Here is a 24055-nt window from a genome sequence, read left to right as displayed (position 1 = left end):
TTATTTTGCACCATATTTTTATTTTTAAAATTGAATTTATTAAAGGTGACAGTTTATAAAATTATATAGGTTTCAGGTGTACAATTCTATAACATATCATCTGTGTGTTCACCACGCCAAGTCAAGGCTCCTTCCATCACATTTCTCCCCCTTTACTCTCCTCTACCTCCCCTTGTCCCTTTCTCCTCTTGTAATTACCATATTTTCATTTCCTGTTTCTTTTATTTAACTAAATTCATCCATATATAATTTCATGCATTTTTAGTTACAGCTGAGTTCCCTTGCTTATATATTGAGAAGGTTGAAATATGATTATAATTTTTTAAAGTGCCCTTGAGAAACTTCAGCTCAACCTAGAATGAATTTCCAATTTTAAAAAGTTACTTTTGTGAATGTGAGTCAGTTTTTGTTTTAAATACTAGGATATACCTTTCTTCATTTGTTTCAATCACAATATGGCCAAGCTGATGCCAACACAATTATTATTGTAAGCTATGGATATGAATATATCAGAAAATTTTTGTGTATATTTTCTAAGTATAGATGGAGTTAGATATTTATCCAAGCAGTCTGCATTGTTTTTTAAATTTGTTGATACTCTCAAGAACAATTCTCCAGTCTAATTTTTAAAATTAACTTTATTTTCTTTTCTTTTTAAATGAGTCCTTTTGCTATAACTTGACAAGTTACTTATATGCAATTAACTAGGTAACATTCCAAAAAAAAAAAAAAAAGATCCATAAAGCATGATGAAAAGCTTTATGCACTTTGTTCAATAAATTAAAGGGAAGATAGATTTTTTTTAGTTTAGTTAGTATTTCTTATTCTAAAATTGAGTAAAATTGGATGATTAAATAGAAACATAAACACACATGCATACATATATTTTCTGTAAGTACACTTTGGAAAACCTGGTTTATTTATTTTGTGTTTAAAAAAAATTCTATTGTACTTGTGGTACTACATTCAGAAAATCTCAGCATTCCATCTATCTGAAAGAGAAATTAAAAGTTCCATGGATTTTATAGAAGTATATTTGTGATCAAATAAAGTTGAAGGCAGGACCCATTTACTAAACAACATAGGTCTCTGGTATAAAAAACTTGATTGACTTAGTCTACTCTTCTCAAGAAACTTCATCTGTGCAGAAAGAGAGGTCTGGCATGAAAATTTCTATTATGGAGCCAACTGAACAAAAGTAAAGCTTAAGCTTTTGAAAGCAAATGTAAAAGAGAATCGAATCTGTAGCCACATAAATGTGAGACTCTAACTCAGAGACGGGGAGTTACAAAAAAAAATGTAAGAAAGTAGTTAGGTACCAAATTGAATACCTGGATAGAATAAAATTAATTATCAATATGATTGAAACAATACATAAAAGATCACTCAAAAGTCTATACTAAACTATAATGGTTATTGGATGACAGGTAGTGATGAATACTGTTTAGAGGCATAGATACAAATGACTTAGCTCTCTCCACTCTAAGGTACGTACAGACACATTTAGTAGAGTTTTGTGTCAAAACAATGAAGTCATATGGAAGGTATCTTTAGTTAAATGCTAAGTATTGAGGTTAGAATACCTGCAGATTATTTTTCTTGCTACCTTTGATGGAGGATAATATAAAGTAATAAAACCATATTTTTCTCGCTACCTTTGATGGAGGACAATATAAAGTAATAAAACCATTTCACTATATATCTATCTTGCTTTACCTATTTTTGTTAGCACTGCTGACAGGTAGGAACCCCATGCTGGCAAATGTTGGATACTTACTTGTGTTTTATGTATGGTGGCCTGGCATTGAATTCATTTTGGCCTCTAGATGCTTAAAATATTCTTCCTGCACAACTTAATGGGTTTAAGCCTGTTCAGGGTATATAGTGGGAGTTGAACAGTTTCTCAGCATGTCACACACACACACACACACACACACACACACACACACACACTCACATATTCAAACCATTACTACCCTTATAAAATGAAATTTAGATTCATTTAGGAATCACTTAACACATACTTGAAATTATCATTTTTGAAACTAACCTCAAATGATGGTTCTTGAAAACTATTCAAATCAACCATACATTATGGGTTTTTTTTTTCTTTTGGTATTTCTATTAGATTTTTTGTTTGTTTGTGTTCTTTGAGTTTCATTACATATATTATTCTTCTGCATAAATATTTTGGGTGTTTCTTCTTAAATTAATTATAGTTTAATCAGTTAGCCAGAATCTATTGTCTTGCATCTATTTTGCTTCATCTTATAGTATTTACTTCAGAAAGTATATTTTGGTTTATCTCTGAATCATTGTCTTAAATAACACCAAGAACTAATGACAGAAGAGGAATTTCAGCAAAATTGTCTAGTTATAAGTCACAGAATCTTGCTTTAGCATATAAATTAAAAATGTGCCTTAAGCCTTGTACTAGATGTTTAATTAAACTAACATCTCACTTTTTTTTATCTTTGTGATGGGTCTCACAAAACCTATCTCACAGGGATATGAGTGTTTAAATAACATGCTGTTATTAAAGTGCCTAATATAGAATTTTACACATTATAAGTTCTCATTCAGGTGTAGTATAAGAAAAGCAGCTAAGAATATGTATTATTTATATGATCAGTAGCAATATTAACCCAAGTCTTCCTTTAACAAATTACAATGTTAGTGGTAATTAGCCTATTATTTAAACTTATCTTCATGAAAATGAGATTTAATACATTTTCATAATTGATCTGAATATTTCCTTCAGCTATTCTATAATAATTTTATGTATAGTTAATACCCCTTCAGAATTAATAAAAGATGTATATTGAATTTTTCCTTGGGATGAATCTTCAGTGATATAGTTTTGATAATAACCTGGTGTTTCATGGTTAATTTCCTCTTTATCATTTCATTCATGTACTCCATTCATTTCTTAAAATATTTATTGAGTTTCTTTCTGTCAGTACATGTACTAGGTATAAAGATGTATCAAGCATTATGACTCAACAAGAGTCATGAAGAGTACAAAAATTAACCAAATAATGATTAAAAGAATAGATATTATAAACTGCTGAAGTTGGCTACAGGCATTAGAAGAACATTAAACTAATCTAGAAAGGCATCGGGAATGTGCCAGCTAAATCTTCCCTCTCAGGAGTAGTTTATCATAAACTCCATCCATGTTTTCTAATTATATAATTGGGCATAAAATTGGTTAAATGGCTAATTTGCTATTAAGGGAGGGATAGGAAATGTATATTCTGTTAAAAAAATTTTTGTTAAAAATGAATAAGGAGGAACTAGTTAGATAGTGCTCTGTTAGTCTTTTGTAACCTGGGTTATTAATACCCTTTCATCTTCAGAGTAACAGGTAGCCTTATAAGTCAATTAATAAAGTATGGGTTGAAATTATTTGGTCTTTGAGTTTATTCTCATACATGGTTTCTATATTTATTTATTTATTTTTCTTTTTTCTTATGAAGCCAGGGCAAGGCCAAGTGTCAGGCGTAAATGCATCCACAGGAGGTTTTGAGTTTTAGGAAAGGAAAGAAAGTTGAAATAAGCATTGTAGAAAATAAATTGAAAGAAGTATATTTTCTAGGCAGTGTGGAGCATGTACTTGAGCCTCTCACACTTTTTAGTATGACCATTTTTAATAACGCTGTGCTGCCATAATGAAGAATCAAAAGAAGTGGATAGTTGGGTTTAGTTAGTGTTCAGGTTAAGTGGTTCAAAAGGAAAAAAGAAAGCTTATGAGTTGAGGATATTAGTAACAATAATTTTGAAACAATATATCATGGATAAACACCTGAACAGTGGGATATACAGTAGAAGGAGCTAATGAATTGTAATGTAGGTCATTAATGGGCATGAAGCACTAATGAAATTGGAAAATGTGACTAGAAAAGAATTGAATAGCAAATTAGGAATAAAAAAAAGATTATAATCACATTGTAAGCTATTTTAGTTATTGATTTCAAAAGCAAAGCAAATTTAGATGGTGATAAATACAACAGTAGGACTATGAATATCAGTATCTAAAATAAGAAAGGCACTGGAAATGAATCAAGAAGTAGCTTAGGACTTTCAGTGAAGGAGAAGCAGGCATCATGGAACTGCTTTGTACAAATATGAAGAAATTAAATATTCAAAAAGTTTATAGTTTGGTTGATATCATTGTCATAGCTTGAAAATGGCAATAATGGGAATATTTAAACCATAAAACTACAAGTCCAGGCTTTTACACCTTTTCTAAAAAGCCAATTGTTAAACTAGTGCATCACTGAGGAAAAACCAACATATGGGTGCTGTAATATTCTAGGAATGATGGCCAAATTCAGAAAATAAATAAAAGATTGTAGTAAGAGGAATCCGGTAGAAAAATTGTGTGTGGTATGAGTCTTAAAATATCAGGGTTTTGTATCTTGTTTTATTTTATCCTTTTTTATTGATTTTATTGGGGTGACAATGGTTATAAAATTATGCAGGCTTCCAGTGCACATTTCTACAGCACAACATCTTACACTGTATTGTGTGTTCACCACCCCGAGTCAAGTCTCTGCCCATCACCATTTATCCCCCTCTATACCCTCCGCCACCTCCTCCCACACAACCTTCCCCTGCAATCACCACAAATACCTTGGTTTGTTTTAGAAGGTATTATGACAATGATGATTTAGCAATGGGGATGGAACAAAGAGGAGACTAATCCTACTTCCCATCCTTGAGGGTATGTGCAAGGTGAAATACCTTCTAGTATGTTTATGAATACTTGACAGGTACAATTTAACATTGGAATAGAGATTAAAATTATTTATGCAGAGCAATGAGATGGCTTTGTTTATGCTATACTTTAAAACTAGTGCAGTGGTGTTCTTTTCTTTATTAAATTAAGCCATAAACGTAATATGAAAGAAGTGTATGTGCCTGTTTACTCTTTTAAGTATGTATAGTTATATAGGCCATCTCTGATGAAAGATATCTTGGAATTTATATAGTCTTACCCTTTTATTCTGCAGCTGAGCAAATTGAGTTCTGGCAAGATAAACTTACTCATCAAATATCACTTAACTAGTGCTGAGACTAATATCTCTGTTTTTTAAATTTCAGCACAATAGCTCTGGCCGGTTGGCTCAGCGGTAGAGCGTCGGCCTGGTGTGCGGGTTCGATTCCCAGCCAGGGCACATAGGAGAAGCGCCCATTTGCTTCTCCACCCCCCCCCTCCTTCCTCTCTGTCTCTCTCTTCCCCTCCCGCAGCCAAGGCTCCATTGGAGCAAAGATGGCCCGGGCGCTGGGGATGGCTCCTTGGCCTCTGCCCCAGGCGCTAGAGTGGCTCTGGTCGTGGCAGAGCAATGCCCTGGAGGGGCATAGCATCGCCCCCTGGTGGGCAGAGCGTCGCCCCTGGTGGGCGTGCCGGGTGGATCCCGGTCGGGCGCATGCGGGAGTCTGTCTGACTGTGTCTCCCGGTTTCCAGCTTCAGAAAAAAAAAAAAAATTTCAGCACAATAGATAGAATGGATTACTTTATTTATTTACTCATTTTTTGCTTATTAATAAATATCGGCTGGTATCTAATGTATTTCAGGACTTCTCTAGATATAGGAACTATAAGGGTGAACAAAATGAAACAAAAATCACTGACTTCATGCCATTTATCTCATAGTGGATGGATACAGAAACTGAAGAGATGCAAAAGCAAAATTAGAAAATGTATAATATTCTACATAGTTAATAAATTGTATGGTTAAAGATAAAGCAGGAGGCACAGCTATGGTATGTGAATTTATACCTGAAATTACAAATGAGGTAAATAGAAGAGTTGTCTTGAAGATGTGATCAGATGAAAGTGAAAAACTGAGGAACAGACATATAAAGGAAATGCACTCTAGCTGGAGAAGATGTCTAGTTCAAGTCCCTAAGCTAGAGTGTGGCTTTTCTAATTGTAATGTACCTTAGATGAATGATTCATATAGTCATTGATATGATTATTTTTTACATATTAATATTATTGTGACCAAATGGGCTTTTCCAGCCATCAGATGGAGATGTGGTTGGAGCTGTTCATCTCTTCTCCTTCAAATTCCCAAGGCCCAGCTGTGGTTATTTATTTACTGTTTAGAAACAAAACATCCCTTTGGTGTATACTTTAATGTATGTAGGTTTACAGTAATGGTGGAGAAAAATACCATTTGTGTAGTTTAATGTGTATGTTTGCAGATATCATTCATATGCAAATAGGGGTCCTTGGGTTACAACACAGTTCTGTTCCTATGACAGTGACATAACTCAAATTTTGGGGTAAGTCAAAACATACCTTAGCTTAAGTCACTTATCGATTCTAACACAGTTATCAAATCATAATCTAGAATGTAAAAACACAACTAAGCCACAGAAAAAGAATACTATGTATTCTTTACTACACGAAACCAAATTAGTTTGCCCATGTAGTCTATAAGTACTATGCTAATGGCACAAGCCAAAACACCCATATCTTAATTTTTTTAAAGTTTTTATGGGACTGGGCATCATAAACTTGAAACATAGTATGACAATACTGTAGTGTGTGTGTGTGTGTGTGTGTGTGTGTGTGTATATATATATATACAAATACACACACACACTCACAAGGACATACCTATATATATCATGAGGATTGCATCATCTCCTAGTAAAGGTTAGACACTCTAGAATAGCTTCCAGCAAAATGAGAATAAAATTCTTTTAAGAGTTTTAATACTGGTATTTTTTAGCCACACCTATTCATAATGCAGAATTCTAATGACAGACATGTGTGAGTGTACAGCAACTTTGTGACTGATTTAAATAGTAATAGGATGAGAATTACTTCCTCTGACTTTCTTTCATATCTCCCCTCATCAATTTAGTTTCCACCTAAGCTGTCATTTTCATGGCACTTTGTACACTATTTTAAAATTCTTAGTTTACTTGTTCTGCATTTGGAGACTTTAAGCTTTGTTAGGACAGGAGCATGATTTGTTTTTGGTTAATCTCTGCCTTCCCAGTGCCAGACATTTTTGTTACACCAAGCTGGTGCTCAATAAATATTGAAATAAAATAACAAGCAAGTAAATGAACAAGCAAGTGAATCATTCAGTAGAATGAGGTGAGATTTAAAATAACACTTTTGTGCCCCTGAGGCTCCCTGTATGAAAAGGTCTGATGTTATAAGCCATGTTGGGTAATGATGCTTCCTCAGCAAGGGTTCAGGATAATTTTGGTAATCTTGCTCACTAGTGTTATTAGGACAAATTATGGAGGAAAAAAGAGGTAGCATGTTTCCATATTCCCCAAAAATTATAAATTATACAAAGAATAGAGGCATAGGTAAGAATGTAGTAACATATGCTACAGTCAGCATAGAATTACTATGTTTCTTCATTGATTGATTACATAAATTTGCAATACAAATTTAATCCTCATATATTTTGAATGATTTATAGTTTATGAAAGTAAATTTATATGGATTTTCTCAATTATTTCTCATAACATTTCCATGCAATTGGTAGGGAAGCTTTTTATTAGATAAGGCTAAAAAAATTGTGGTTTATTCAAGGATCTTCATTGACTAAGTGAAGTCAAGTTTTTCTAATTTTATTTAAATCTGGCAAAATGACAGTAAAATTTATTGCTGATTACTATTATTTGTAGCAAAAGAAAACATCTGACCAGGAAAGTTTGAAATATCTTTTTTTTTTTGTATTTTTTTTTTCACTTTTCTGAAGCTGGAAACGGGGTGAGACAGACAGACTCCCGCATGCGCCCGACCGGGATCCACCCGGCATGCCCACCAGGGGGCGATGCTCTGCCGCGACCAGAGCCACTCTAGCGCCTGGGGGGCAGAGGCCAAGGAGCCATCCCCAGCGCCTGGGCCATCTTTGCTCCAATGAGCCTTGGCTGCGGGAGGGGAAGAGAGAGACAGAGAGGAAGGAGGGGGTGGGGGTGGAGAAGCAAATGGGCGCTTCTCCTATGTGCCCTGGCCGGGAATCGAACCCAGGTCCCCCGCACACCAGGCCAACGCTCTACCACTGAGCCAACCGGCCAGGGCCGAAATATCTTTTTTAAAGAATAAAATGAAGTGATGGAAAACTCATTGTTAGTGATTTTGTGTAGTGGAGAATGAATATCTAATTCTGGTTCAACTTGCTAAAAAAGATAACCGCCTTTAATTGCATCAAATTGTTTTAAACTTACTGAGTATCCTATTATGCTCAGTCATAATACTTTCTCTTATTCCTGTCTTAACTCTCAGTAACATCAAGAAGAGCAATTCCTTCTGTTTCTTTGTCCTTCCCTTCAAATATCCTGTTAAGAGATTGCAGATGCTTGGAGATAAAAACTGCCAGAATTATTCTAAGAACTGACAGATTTGCTAACAACCAAATGCTTCCAGATCACTGCACTAGCCTCAGCTCCACCTTTCATATGAACCACATATGGCTTCAGTCCTGTTTTCCTGAATTAACTCTAATCTCCTAATGACCAAGGTCAGATGAGTACAGATAGGGCTCAGCTGTTCTTACCTAGCACATATGTTCCAGTATTGTTGGTAATTTATTTACTCTAATAAAAAATTAAAATGCAAATCTCAGCCAAATCCTTCTTTACTGAGAGAGATCTCGGTATGAGCTTTTTTCAAACCACATATTAGGAACTATGGCATGTGACTTTTTCATAACAAAATAAGAAAAATTATGATAGCATTTATAACAAAATAACAAATTAATGCTAGAAACAACATTGGTCATATGGAATTTATTGAAAAGGAGTAATTTGAGTAAGTGCCAAATACCACCAAATTTACTTTGGTAATTATGAAAAATAGTAAAAAATTACTGCCTTTATTAATTTAGAAATTAAATTTAATGGGGTGACATTGGTCAATAAGAATACATAGGTTTCAGGTAAACATCTCTATAGCATTTGAACTATTGATTGTGTTGTGTGCCTATCACCCAAAGTCAAATCATTTTCTATCGTCATATATGTGTCCCTCTTTACTTCCCCCACACACACTCCCTCCCCTCTGGTGACTGCTTCTCTTTTATAGATATTTCACCATATTTATTCTTATATCAAACTTTAACTAATCTGCTTGACTTTATGGTTTAGGAACTAAAACTATTTTATTTTTACAAATTTTTTTTAGATCAAAAGAATGGAGTTTCTAACATGCAGTATTTTTAGGTTACTTCAAGATGCTTTGGGTATTGTACCACCTATTTAACTTTGTCAAAGAATCTGAATTACATTCAACACCACTAACATGTACAACAAACCATATTAAAGAGTAGTACTGCTCTGGCTGGCTGGCTGGCTCGGTGGTAGAGTGTTGGCCCGGCATGTGGAAGTCCCAGGTTCAATTTCTGGCCAGAGCACACAGGAGAAGCGCCCATCTGCTTCTCCACCCTTCACCCTTTCCATTCTCTCTATCTCTCTCTGCCTCTCCTGCAGCCAAAGCTCCATAGAAGCAAAGTTGGCCCGGGCGCTGAGGATGGCTCCATGGCCACCACCTCAGGCACTAGAATGGCTTTGGTTGCAGTGAAGCAAACACCCAAATAGGCAGAGCATTGCCCCCTGGTGGGCATGCCAGGTGGATCCTGGTCAGGTGCATAAGCGAGTCTGACTGTCTGCCCCCTCCCCCCCCCCCGTTTCTCACCTTTGGAAAAATGCAAAAAAAAGTAGTAGTACTGATTATTCTTTGTACTACTGATGCTTTGTGGTTATGGTATTTCAAGCAAGATATAACTGTATTGAAGATTTTCAGTATCAGAATAAAGTTTTCACTAGAACATTGTTCAAAAGTTAATTTTAAATTCTTACTTCTAGAGGTCAAATATGTTCTTTTCTCGCTATACTTTAGGCTCTCTGACAGATTTATGAAATCAGGTCAAAATGAGCACAAGATGGTTTCTAATTTTTAATTTTATTTGACAGCAAGTAAAATAAACAGAGGTAAAGAATTGTGTACTCAGGCAATTTAAGCCAAAGATATTTTTAAAATAGAAAATGACTTTGCATTATAAAATATGTTGCTTCCGGTAATAGAAAAGAAGATCTATGCAGCAAAATAATAGTAACTTTTACTTTAATCACTCACACAACTATTCAAAGGGGATAGAAACAAAATTTCAAAACAGTATCTTTACAGTAATATCTTACAATATTTATAATATCTTATAAAATCTATCTCAGAAATGCTCAGGAAAAATAAATCTTGCCTAAAACCATTACTTACGGTATTTGAGATCTGCAAAGAGCCAAATAGTTTCAGGTTGCAAATCTTATTTACAGTTCAGTCAGATACTAATGCAGGGGTCCCCAAACTACTGCCTGCGGGCCACATGCGGCCCCCTGAGGCCATTTATCCGGCCCGCCGCACTTCTGGAAGGGGCACCTCTTTCATTGGTGGTCAGTGAGAGGAGCACATTGACCATCTCATTAGCCAAAAGCAGGCCCATAGCTCCCATTGAAATACTGGTCAGTTTGTTGATTTAAATTTACTTGTTCTTTATTTTAAATATTGTATTTGTTCCCGTTTTTTTTTTTTTTTTTACTTTAAAATAAGATATGTGCAGTGTGCATAGGGATTTGTTCATAGTTTTTTTTATAGTCCGGCCCTCCAACGGTCTGAGGGACAGTGAACTGGCCCCCTGTGTAAAAAGTTTGGGGATCCCTGCACTAACGCTTATATCTCTTAATTTTTAAATCATTAGCAATATGTTTAAAACAGCACTGAATGCTCTTTTTAAAACACAGAATCATTTGGCATATGTGAATTTTAAAAAGCATTGTATTTCTTTTTCTTTGTAAGTTTGTCCCTGGCAATTTTTTTTTTTTTATTCTTTTGTTGATGTTTCATAGTCCAGGAAAACTATTTTATAAAGGAACTGCCTTATGAACCGGTTTTATTTGTTTTGTGCTGATGTCGCAAAAATCAAATCAGCTTACAAGCTTCAGCATTTTGATAAAATAAACACCGCTAACCATTGACTCTCTAAATCCATTTGATGTAACAGAAAATAAAATTGTCTTTAATGTGAGGCTCAAAAGAGAGAGAGAGAGAGAGGAAAAAGCAAGAAATTGAGTCGTGTTCAGTGTGACAGGATTAAGTTGCAGGAGGAAATGAGATGATTTTACTTAGAAAATTTTAAAGATGCTTTTCCTCTCTAGGACTTTCTCGTATGCATTTCAACAATATATCTCTGAGATGTTGTTTAATTTATTTGCTTTATTTTGTCTAAATTTCTATGTGCAACATAACTGTAAGAATAATATTAGGAAATGCTTTACATTTTTGCCAAAGACATTATCTTGTTATATAATTAAAATTCTTCTATATAATCATCATGATGATATAAATATTATCATTTTTCTCTTTACAAATCTAACTTCTCTGGTAATTTTTTTTTTATCAAGTAGCCTTCGTTTTCTTATCTGTGAAATTAAGGAGTAAAACAAGATCCTCTTTATACTTTTCCCCATTAGTTTTGTTTCTCTTTTACTAGGCTACACTCTATTTGAGCTCCTTTTCTGTTATGCTCTAATTTGTCATTTCATTTCTCTTCTTACAGAGAATTATATTATTTTATGCTCAGCTTATTACCGGATTTTGATTTTTTTTATACTTCTCTTAAGTAAAACATTTCTTCTGGAAAGTCTTTTCTAATCAGTTGGACAGCAGCAGTGCACAGGGCCACTCTGTGTATCAATTCTGCAATTCCTGGTGTTCTATTTCAGTCCTCACTATGCCACCTCACTATGGTCATAGCACCTTCAGAGACTATGCACATTTTAGCTCAGCAGCTTAGTTGCCATCCAGAATTTTATCTCACCCCTTAAAAATTATCAGTAGCCATTTCATTAAATGGAACTAGTAGTGGAAATCAGCCAGTTTTCACAGGTTCGGCAGAAACTATACCTAATTTTTGGTTGAGTTTGGCAGACCGATTGTTAAAAATCTCTTGTAATCAAGGTTCTCTCTAAGGTGGGTGCCTGGGCAGCCACCTAAAGTGGAAATCACAAATTTACATTCCTTTCTCTTTTTTAACATTCGTCTGTGCAACAGCGTATTCTATGCACCCGTAGTAATGTTCATTCCATTCATAGGTGAAAAAATTGCAAGTGAGAATGCCAACCAAAAAAGCAATATGTAGCCTGACCAGGTGGTGGCAGAGTGGATAGAGCATCAGACTGGGATGTGGAGGATCTAGATTCAAAACCCCAAGGTCACCAGCTTGAGTGTGGGCTCATTGGCTTGAGCGCGGACTCACTCACCTTGAGCTTGGGGTTGCTGGCTTTAGCGTGGGATCTAGACATGACCTTATGGTCACTGGCTTGAGCTTAAATTCACTGACTTGAGCAAGGGTTCAAGCTCTGCTGTAGCGTCCTGGTCAAGAAACATATGAGAAAGCAATCAATGAACAATTAAGGTGCTGCAACAAAGAATTGATGCTTCTCATTTCTCTCCCTCCCTGTCTGCCCCTATCTGTCCCTCTCTGACTCTCTCTTGTCTCTGTCAAAAAAAAAAAAAAAAAAGAAGCAGCATCAATATGGAAATATCTTTAACAGTTTTATTGTTTTTTGTCAGGTATTATTTAATATTTTTTCATTATTAAAATTGTAAATCTTTTCTTTCATAATCTAGTTTTGTGTACCTCTATTACTGTTCTTATTTGTTGTGGAGACAATGACTTCTCAGAGACCACATGGCATGCACCGAGTGACCTGGGGGAGACCACCTCACAATCCCCTATACAGATTTCATGAGACGGCCCTAACCCTCAATCATTATTCCTTTGAGTAGTGAGTTTTTTTTTCATTCTTGTTGACCCCTGGGAATGAATTTTTTTCAAAAAATGAAATTAGTTCCAGTTCCAGTTCTAGATTTACTAACTTAAAATTATGTTTGTTTGATAACCAACATATGGAAACAAGAGGAACATATACATTTGCCATTTTTTAAAGTTGCCTTACACATTTTTAAAATAAATTGATTGTACTCTGAATTGTCAGGAGTCACGAGGATGTACATGAACATTTTTACTACTCAAAGGGTTATGGGTATTTATTGATACACACAAAATAGAAGCAGGGACAAGAATGAGGAAGTCAGGAAGCAAAGAAGAGAATGAGGAAGTCAAGAAGGGGAACTTCTTTAGAGCAGATTATAGGGCCAGCAAAGTAGATCAAGTGTCCCCATTATTGATTAATCAGAATTGCTACTTCTATCCCTATTGTGCTGTGTTCAGCACAGTACTGTGTTCAGTACTTTTGTCAATAAAGACACTGTGACCTTATCCTCAGTGCACTGACCTCTGTCTCTGTGTTATTTTCCTATTCAGGTCCTCTACACTTACTTAAGTATTAAATGCATAAAATAATAAACTACCTTTTGGTAATCTTTCTTTTTTATATATATACTTAAAACTGTTCTTAGAGCAGAGAACCGGTTGTTAAATTATTTGAATCTCACCACTGAATGAAACTAACCATAGGGACAGGAGATTCAAGCACAACATAGTACAGGTAGTTCTCAGCATGTCCTGTCTTCCACTGACAAACACTATTTCATATTGCAACCAGATATGTCCTTTCTTTTAAGTTCATATATAATTTTCATGCTTTACATACTCATATATAATTAATTACCTCCTTTCTGATGTTACCTCCTTTCTGACATTAAATTCATTGAGATACCTAATCTTTAACTTGTGCAGTTCCATCAGTTAATTTTAACCTTATAAATCTTAATCTATTTCACCTGAAAGCATTCAACAATTTTTCTATTTTGTTAAAAATAAATTTGGTTGAGTTTCTTATTTTTTTAATTTTTTACACAGTAGATCTTAAAGTATAATTCCACATGTGTTTAATATAAATATTTTGGATTATGAGATCAAGCCAATTCAGTATTTTAAATCCTCTTTTATTCTACATAGGACACACCTGTTAGAAACTTTACATTATTGATAGTTCTTTCATTCTCTGGCATGTTAAATCACTCTCTCTTATTTATTTATTTTTTTGAAAATCTCCCCATTGACATTTAAACATGCTTAAATCTTGTCAATTCTTGAAAATTTTCTAAATACAAGTCCTTTACCTTCTTGCTTACTACTAGGTACATTATATTTTTTGTTGCAATAGTGAAGGGAATTATTTCCTTAATTTTTCTTTCAGACAGTTTATTGTTATAAAAAAATGCCATTGATTTCTAAATATTAATTTTATATCCTGCCATGTTACTGAATTTATTTATCAGGTCTAGTAGATTTTTAAATTTGGATTTTTTTTTTTTCTGTATTTTTCTGAGGCTGGAAACAGGGAGAGACAGTCAGACTCCCGCATGCGCCCGACCGGGATCCACCCGGCACGCCCATCAGGGGGCGACACTCTGCCCACCAGGGGGCGATGCTCTGCCCCTCTGGGGCGTCACTCTGTTGCGACCAGAGCCACTTTAGCACCTGGGGCAGAGGCCGAGGAGCCATCCCCAGTGCCCGGGCCATCTTTGCTCCAGTGGAGCCTCGGCTGCGGGAGGGGAAGAGAGAGACAGAGAGGAAGGAGAGGGGGAGGGGTGGAGAAGCAAATGGATGCTTCTCCTGTGTGCCCTGGCCAGGAATCAAACCCGGGACTTCTGCACGCCAGGCCGACGCTCTACCACTGAGCCAACTGGCCAGGGCCAGGTCTAGTAGATTTTTGACTGCGACTTTAGAGTTTTCTATGTACAATATCATTTTATCAGCTAATAATGACAGTCTCACTTCTTCTTTTCCAATTTGGATGCCTTTGTTTCTTCTTCTTGTCTGATTGCTATGGATAGGACTTCCAGAACTACATTGAATAAGAATGGTGAAAGGGGATACCTCTGTCTTGTTCCTGATCTTAAGGGGATTGCTTTTCATTTTTGCCCATTGAGTATGATATTGGTCATGGGTTTGTCATAGATGGTCTTTATCATGTTGAGATATGATCCTTATATCCCCATTTTGCTGAGAGTTTTAATAATTAATGGTGCTGGATTTTATCAAATGCTTTTTCTGCATCTATTGATATTATCATGTGATCTTTATCTTTCTTTTTGTTTATGTGATGTATCACTTTGATTGACTTGCAAATATTGTACCAGCCTTGCCTCCCCAGAATAAATTCTACATAATCATGATTTATAACTTTTTTCATGTATTGCTGGATCTTATTTGCTAATATTTTGTTGAGAATTATAGCATCTAAGTTCATCAGGGATATTGACCTATAGTTTTCTTTCTTTGTAGTATCTTTACCTGGTTTTGGAATGAGGATTATGCTTGCCTCATAAAAGGATCTTGGAAGTCTTCCTTCCTCTTGAAGTTTTTGAAATACCTTGAGAAGGATAGGTGTTAGTGCTTTCAATATTTGGTAAAATTTACCTGTGAAGCCATCTCGTCTAGGACTTTTGTTTACTGGGAGTTTTTTGATAACTGTTTCAATTTCACTTTTTGTAATCGGTCTGTTTAGGTTTTCTGATTCTTTCAGATTGAGTTTTGGAAGATTATATGTTTCTAGGAATTTATCCATTTCTTCTAGGTTGTCCAATTTTTTGGCATACAGATCTTCATAGTATTTTTTTTTTACAATCCTTTGTATTTCTGTGGTGTCAGTTGTTACTTCTCCATTTCTACTTCTAATTTTATTTATTTGAGTCATTTTTTTCTTAATGATTCTCATTAAAGGTTCATCAATCTTGTTTACCTTTTCAAAAAACCAACTCTTGATTTCATTGATCTTTTGTATTGTATTTTTTTTTGCCTCTCTGTCATTTATTTCTATTCTGTTCTTTATTATTCCCTTCCTTCTACTTCCCCTGGGCTTTATTTGTTGTTTTTTTTTTCTAGTTCTTTTAGGTGAAGGGTTAAGTTGTTTATATGAGTTTTTTCTTGCTTCTTAAAGTATGCCTATAATGCTATAAACTTCCCTCTCAGGATTGCTTTTGCTGTGTCCCATAAATTTTGAGTTGTTGTATGTTCATTTTCATTTGTTTCAAGGAAAATTTTTATTTCTTCTTTAATCTAGTTGTTAACCCATTTCTTGTTTAATAACATACTACTTAGCCTCCAAGTATTTGAATGTTTTTCAGTTTTTCTATTGCAGTTAATTTCTAGTTTCATGCCGTTGTGATCAGAGAAGATGCTTGATGGGATTTCAATCTTTTTAAATTTATTGAGACTCATTTTTGTCCTAACATGTGGTCTATCCTAGAGAATGTACCATGAGCACTTGAAAAGAATGTATCTTTTGCTTCTTTGTGGTTAAAGGTTCTGAAGATATCTTTTAAATCCAGTTGATCTAGTGTGTCACTTAAGGCCGCTGTTTCTTTGTTAATTTTCTATCTAGAAGATCTATCCATTGATGTTAGTGGGGTATGGAAATTCTCTAATATTATAGTATTGGTGTTGATCTCGACCTTTATGTCCATCTAAATCTGCTTTATATATTTAGGTGCTCCTATATTAGGCACATAGATATTTACAATGGTTACATCTTCCTGTTGGATTACTCTCTTTATCATTATGTATTGACCTTCTTTATCCTTTATTATAGCCTTTGTTTTAAAGTTTATGTTGTCAGATATAAGTGTTTCTAATTCAGCTTTTTAAAAAATTTCTGTTTGTGTGAAATACTTTTTTCCATCCCTTTACTTTTAGTCTATGTGTATCTTTTGTTCTGAGGTGGGTCTCTTGTAGACAGCATATGTACAGGTTCTGTTTTCTTAATCATGAAGCTACCCTATATCTTTTGATTGGAGCATTTAATACATTTACATTTAAGTTTATTATTGATATGTAGTTGTTTATTGCCATTTTATTCTTTATATCTGCAATTCTCTTTTTCTCAATTTTTTTTTTTCATTTGCTCTTTTTACATCAGGCCCCTTAACATTTCTTGCAGTACTGGTTTGGTTGTAATAAATTTCTTAAGTCTTTTTTTGTCTGGGAAGCCTATTATTTTATTTTATTTTTTTAATTTTAAATGATAGCCTTGCTGGATAAAGTAGTCTTGGTTGTAGGTTCTTTCTTTGCATCACTTTTAATATTTTTTGCCAATCCCTCCTGGCCTGAAGTGTTTCTGTTGAGAAGTCAGATGTCACCCTTATGGGGGCTCCTCTGTAAGTAATTAACTGCTTTTCTCTTGCAGCTTTTAGTATTCTTTCTTTGTCTCTTTGACACTTCAATAATGATGTGTCTTGCTGTAGGCCTCCTTGGGTCCCTCTTTAATGGAACTCTTTGTGCTTCTTGAAATTGTGTGACTTTTTCCTTCATCAATTTAGGGAAATTTTCAGCTATGATTTCTTCAAACAAGTTCTCTATTCATTGTTCATTCACTTCTTCTTCAGGAACCCATGTGATGCGGATATTGTTTCTATTCATGTTGCTACAGAGCTCTCAAACAGATTCCTTACAGTTTTTGAGCTTCTTTTCTTTTTGCTGCTCTGCTTCCATGCTTTCATTTATCTTGTCCTCTAAATCGCTGATCCAGTCCTTTGCTTCATCCAACCTGCTATTAATTTCTTCTAGTGCAGTCTTCATTTCTGATATTTTATTTGTCATTTCTGACTGGTTCTTTTTTATGATTTCAATTTTCTTTTTGATGCTTTCTATCTCTTTATTTAGGTGCTCATTATGTCCATCCGTTGTTGCTCTAAGATCTTTGAGCATCTTAAAAATCATTGTTTTAAACTCTGCATCTGGTATTTTGGTTACTTCTATCTCATTCAGTTCTTTTTCTGGGGATTTCTCTTGTTGTTTCATTTGGGTCACATTTCTTTGTCTGCTCATTTGTCTGTCTATTAGATAGCAAAGTCTGACTTTGAAATTTTTATTTGGTCTTTATGAAGAAGATGGACTCGGCCATTTGATTTACTTGTTCTAGGAATGCTTCTTGAGAGCACTATTTTTCCTTTTTTTGTTATTGAGTATTAGATGCAGTTGGTCTTTTCATGCATATGTATGTTTATCCCTTCAGTCTGGCTTGCTCTAAGGGTCAACCTTGATTATGCGTATTACACACTGTGCAACATCTGTCCTGTTGGGCGTATTTATTCTCCACAGTGTCTGGTGCCTGCTAGACTCCATCTTTGGGTGTGCTGCTTGTGTAAGTAGTTGAGTCTAGGGTTGATGCTGTCTGCCACTCACTACCAGTAGTGTTGCCTCTAGTTCTTCTTGAATTGGCATTAGCTGTTGTTTGTAATCTGCTGTGGTCTACCAGTATGTAACTATTGTACTTCTCACTGTTTGTGTCTGCGTTTCCTGTGTCTGGTGCTGTGAGAGGGGCTAACCTTTGTATAATAATCTATTTTCTCCTGCTTAAAGATGAAAAAAGCTCTGTAAAAGCCCCAAGCTCTGCAATATTTGTCTCGACATTTCAGCTGCTCCTCTTCCTGTCACAGCTCCCTAGTATTCCCATTCTTCTGTTGTAAGATTGTAGTGTGTGCTCAGTTGGCCTCACCCAAACAACCCCTCTACAAGTTGCACACTTGGTAGGTTAGGGCAACTTAGGTTGTGAATACAATGTTTGTGAGACCTGCTACTTCAGGAGTCTCTTAGTCAGGAGCTTAGTACAGAGAATGTAGCCCCTACTCCAGAGCTTGATCCCTCAGCCACTGCTAGATACTCAAATTTTATTTCTCCCTAACAAGATGAGCAGTAGGTTCAGACCTAGTGTGGCTGACAGTTCCCTTCACAGAAGTTATTTCAAGAAGGAACACTGACAGAGTCCTCTCCTGGGGCTGACTGTGCCTCTCCCAAACATAGCTAAGCTCCTCAACCAGTTCCAACAATAGACTCACAGGGACCCACAGTTGAAATGTCCATGCTTCAAGCCTCTCTCCCTTTCCCCTGTAGAATCTAGCCTAGCAAGACAGAATATCAAACAACCAGGCCAGATGACTGTGAAGCTCCACCCTATACAATGCACATGAGCTGCTGTGCCAGTGCTGATCACAGAGAGTGGAACTTGCCTCAGCTGGGCCTGGTGTGAGGAGCTTCTCTTTAGGATACCACTCTAGCAAAGGTTGTTAGGTCCAAAACCAATACTTTTTGCAGCATGCCCCTGGATGTGTCAGCCCTGGGCCTCCCAAGCAGGAACCCAGTGCAGACCAGTGAGAGACACTGCCTGTGACCGGCCCTCAGCAACCTTCTTGGAGATACAAGCAATTCAGAGTTTATGGCTGCCTTTGCTGTTCCCATGTGAACATGGAAATACCAGCTGGATACTTAGGCTAACTTTTACCCACTCTGGGTCTGGGGGAAAGTCTGCTCAAATGGCCAAGTTTTCCTGAGTCTCGCCTCCTGCAGCTTGTCTGCTGGCTGCTTGTTGGGCTCAGCTACTGAAAAAAACCTCTGCTAGAGCCTAGATCCTGTGGCAATTTGGTGATTAGAAAGGGTGGTGATTGTGGTTCTGCCCCTTGGCCCCAGGAGTTAGTCTGTCCAGACTTATTTCACAGAATTCAGTAAGATATGGCTCAGGGCAGTGACCTACATTCTGATTTTTTTTTTTTTGATGTTTAGGGGTTCCATTTTATTTTTTTCTTCTTTAGTCTATTTCAATGTTATTTCTAAGTGCTCACTCCACTAAATTAGCTTCTGCTAAAATAACCAAGGAACTGTCTGTTGCCAAATCCAAAGATATTATTCAGTTCTCAATGCATACATTTTTTTTTTCTTTTGGCAAGTCATTCTAGGTGACAATTACCTCACAGAATATTCTCTTGCCTTGATTTCTGCAGCACTCCAATTTCCACATTTTCTTCCTTAATCTTTGTCCCCTCTTTTTATGTCTTATTTGTAGACTCAGTCTTCTCATCCAGTCATTGAAATTTGAAACTGCACAAAGATTGACTCCAGGACTCCCTTTCCTCTAGAATAATTTTCTTCTTCTTCCACTACTTTGTCTTCTACATCCAGGAGAAGTTCAAAATCTATATTTTAAGTCTTGAGTTTTCCACCAAAATTCAAACTTAAATATCTAACTTTACATGACAGGTCCATTTAAATGTCTTTAGGTACTTCTAACTTACTAGATGTGATCTTTCCTCCCAAGTATTTACTCTTCTTTTTCTCTTTTTTTCTCTCTCTTTCTCTCCATGACCCTCAAGTTTAATTATAAAGCAAGGCATTAATCTAAATCTCTTATTTACTTCCTGTATTCCAATAATGACCAAGTATTATCCATTACACACATGCACATACACACACATACACCATATGTTCTTAAATTTCTTTCTATCTCCAACACCACTTTCCTAGTACATGTACCATTTCTTACGTAGAATGCTACTACATTCCCTTGATTATCTTCTTCCTACATCTACCTTTTCCACAGCTGATCCATCTTCACATAGCACCTTTAGTGTTCTCACAATGCAAATGTGATTGAGTCAGCAGTTGGCTTCATACCTGTTTTGGCTTTCACTGTTCCTATGGCAAATATCCATGATGTTCTTGCATGTTAACTATTTGCAGTACCTAGAACCTGGCTAATATCTTGAATTGTTCCCAGCATGTATCAGACAGTATATCAGAGTAATTCAAGAAACATAATTTAAATAAAACAATGATCAGGCCATGTCAAAGAAAAAATTGCACTGTGCTAATTTAAATAGGCATGGAAGATATTGATTGCTAATGTTCTTATAGCTAAAGCAAAGCAGAGAATTTAGGCAATTTATAGCCAGTACAGGGAAAAACAACATTTTGTTTACTTACTTACTCTGCTTGATTTTGGCCACCCATATCCTGATTTTGCACTATCACCCTCCAATAAATATGTTACATTTCATTTTACTTATTTATATTTTTAAGTGAGAGGAGGGGAGCTAGAGAGATAGATTTCTGCATAAGCCCCGACCAGGATCCACTGGCAACCCCCACCTAGAGCTGATGTTCAACTACTGAGCTATTTTTAGCACCTGAGGCTGATGCCCTTGGACCCCTAAATTATTCTCAGCACCCTGGCAGACACTCAAACCAGTTGAGCCACTGGCTGTGGAAGGGTAAGAGGAAAAGAAGAGGGAAAAGGAGGGGAAGAGAAGCAGATGGTCACTTCTCATGTGTGCCCTGATTGGGGATCAAACTGGGACATCTGCATGCTGGGGTGATACTCTATCTACTGAAACAACCAGCCAGGGCCTAAATATGTTACACTTTAAATATTCAAGTGGCAAATGTGCAGTTTTGAAAACGTACTCTTTAAGTGTTATTCATTATTGAATTGTATTTCTTTATTACCAGTCACAGATTTAGTAAACCAATAATTATATCCAATTTTATTTTTTACATAAAATTATATTATTATGCAAGAGAAAGCTAATTTTGATTTTATTTGTATTTAGTCCTCACTCAATCTAAAACATTAGGAGAAATATTCTTTTTCTTCTTTTCCAAGTGAAATGAAGGGAGATAGAGAGAGACAGACTCTCCATGAGTCCTGACTGGGATCCACCCAACAACCCACAACTGAGGCCAATGCTTTGCCCATCTGAGGCCATGCTTGCAAGTGAGCTATTTTTAGTGCCTGAGGGGGAGGCTCCACAAAGCCATCCTCAGCACCCAGAACTGATGCACTCAAACCAATCAAGCCATGGTTGCAGCAGGGGAAGAGAGAGAGAGGAGGGGTAGGGGTGGAGAAGCACCCCTGTATCACTTTTCCTGTATGCCCTGATTGGGAATCAAATCTGGGACATCCATACACAAAGACAATGCTCTACCACTGAGTCAACTGGACAGGGCAAGAAATATTCTTTTACTTTTTTATGACAGAGACAGAGAGAGAGAAAGAAGGACAGATAAGGACAGACAAACAGGAAAGGAGAGTTGAGAAGCATCGATTCTTTTTTGAGCTCCTTAGTTCATTGATTGCTTTCACATATGTGCTTTGACTGAGGGGCTACAGCTGAGTGAGTGACCCCTTACCCAAGCCAGAAACCTTGGGCTCGAGTCAGCAACCTTGGGCATCAAGCCAGTGACCTTTGGGCTCAAGCCAGTGACTGTGGAGTCATGTCTATGATCCTACAGTCAAGCCATTGACCCTGCTCTTAAGCTGGCGAGCCCATGTTCAAGCCAGATGAGCCCATGCACAAGCCAGAGACCTCAGGGCTTTGAACCTGGGTCCTCTGCATCCCAGTCCAACACTCTATCTACTGCACCACTGCCTGGTCAGGCAAGAAATACTATTAACTTTGTAAAAACTGAACTTGTTCTATCTATCCATTTTTTTAGTGATTTGGATGACCAAATGAGTCTATGAAAATCTCACTATTGGTTTTAATTGATCCAATAAAATTTTATCACAAACTTACATATCCTTTTCATTTTCTTTAGTTATCACCAACACTTGATTATTTTATTTAAAAACAATTGACCTGTCACAATAGCAGCCCATATTTGTAATTATCTTATTCAAGGTGTTTTAGCTGCTCTCTTTTAAAGTTTCAGCTATTGTCCTTTTAGCATGTTTTAGTTTCACTGGAGAGCAAAGGTTTTCATTTCTTCCCTTACTTAGCCATAATGCTATACTTGTTTTTATATAGTACTCATGTTTTATTAGTTATTTTCCCAGTAAATTTAGTTTCCCTTCCCATTTTATGGTTGAAACAGTGCAAGAACTTTTCTAAATATTGTTGTGCACCCACCTTTTAGAAGAGGTCATGGTAATATCACATTTATGACCTGGCACATATAGAACTAAAAGTATGATGTAAAAAAGATTGCATATGTATTTGTTTGAAAATAAGCTGTTCTGGATTTTATAACAGAGTCACCTGTATGATACATATGCTTCTTATGTTTATAGATCCAGTATTATTTTGTATTTCTATTAGAATTAACCTAAAGTAAGGTTTTCATGGATGACCTTTCATAGGCAGATACTAACTTTTTTCCTGTTTATGTCGTACCAGTGCCTTCTGAATAAAACCCATTTCTTTCCCTTAGCAATAAAATCTAGTAAAGCCCCACTGAGAATTTTCAATTGGTTATAAAAACTATTCAATTTTATTGGTCCAGAAATCTTTAGTTAGTTAGTGGACCTGAATGATAGATTTCCTGTTGTCTAGAGGCTGGCTGTGTCTCAGTGGAAATGTAGTAATTTTTATTTGTAACATCCTTATTTGTAATGAATTTTTCTCATCTCTTCAACTTGTATCTTGTGTATCCTTGGGGGTTAACGTAACATCTGTCTTATAGTCAACCAAAGTGGGAAAAATAACCTCTTGATGCTCTACAGTGTCAATCGGTATTCAATATCTGTCTCTCTCAAATTAATGTTACTGTAATGTTGAAAGATAAAATTATACACATAAGGTATGCATGTGAGGTATAAGCACAAAAGATTTGATTTATTAATCTTGTTTATTTTTCTTTTTATTACCATCTGTGATTTGCTACTTCTGCATTTTTGAATATTAGGACACTTTTGACATATTTGTTAAATAAATCTGTACTTTACTTGGAAATATTTGAGGAATTGCTATGAGGCATATTTTTATACAGATTTTTATTTTTCTGTTTAGATATTATTATTATTAATCTTACAATTAAAGGTTATATTGTTAACTAAATATTGTCAGTTCAATCTTATATTGTTGAGTCACATGGAAACTAGGAATTACCCTTCTTATATATTTTCTTTTTCCCCAGAAATCAAAAATTTCCACGTATGACAAAATGTGGGCCTTTATGAGTAGCAGGAGGCAGTCAGTGCTCGTCAAAAGTAATGAAGAAGGCATCCAGCGAGTCCTCACCTCTGATTACGCTTTCCTAATGGAGTCAACAACCATCGAATTTGTTACCCAGCGGAATTGCAACCTGACACAGATTGGTGGCCTTATAGACTCCAAAGGTTATGGCGTTGGCACCCCCATGGGTATGTTTTATGTCAGCCACTTGTTCTTTGTTTATTAATTTTAGTTGCTTTGAGAAGCAGATAAAACAGTGCCTCTATATGCCATTATGAATTTTGTCTTTCACAAATGCATCTTGCTAAATTTTATTACTATAGAAAATCAG

At 35.9% G+C, this 24055-nt stretch overlaps 1 protein-coding gene across 3 annotated transcripts in view; it reads left to right on the top strand.

Moving 5' to 3' along the window:
- GRIK2 (glutamate ionotropic receptor kainate type subunit 2) overlaps window positions 1-24055 on the top strand; it is a 681135-nt gene that overhangs the window by 602479 nt on the left and 54601 nt on the right. For all 3 annotated transcript variants that reach the window (XM_066358812.1, XM_066358814.1, XM_066358813.1), the window contains one exon: window positions 23687-23912. In XM_066358812.1, the coding sequence (XP_066214909.1) occupies window positions 23687-23912 (226 nt within the window). The remainder of the gene's footprint in view (window positions 1-23686; window positions 23913-24055) is intronic.

The sequence above is a fragment of the Saccopteryx leptura genome, chromosome 1 (assembly GCF_036850995.1).
Source record: "Saccopteryx leptura isolate mSacLep1 chromosome 1, mSacLep1_pri_phased_curated, whole genome shotgun sequence".
In the NCBI taxonomy this organism is placed as follows: domain Eukaryota; kingdom Metazoa; phylum Chordata; class Mammalia; order Chiroptera; family Emballonuridae; genus Saccopteryx; species Saccopteryx leptura.
Note: the sequence above shows the minus strand (reverse complement) of the source record. Positions and strands in the feature narration are given on the sequence as shown.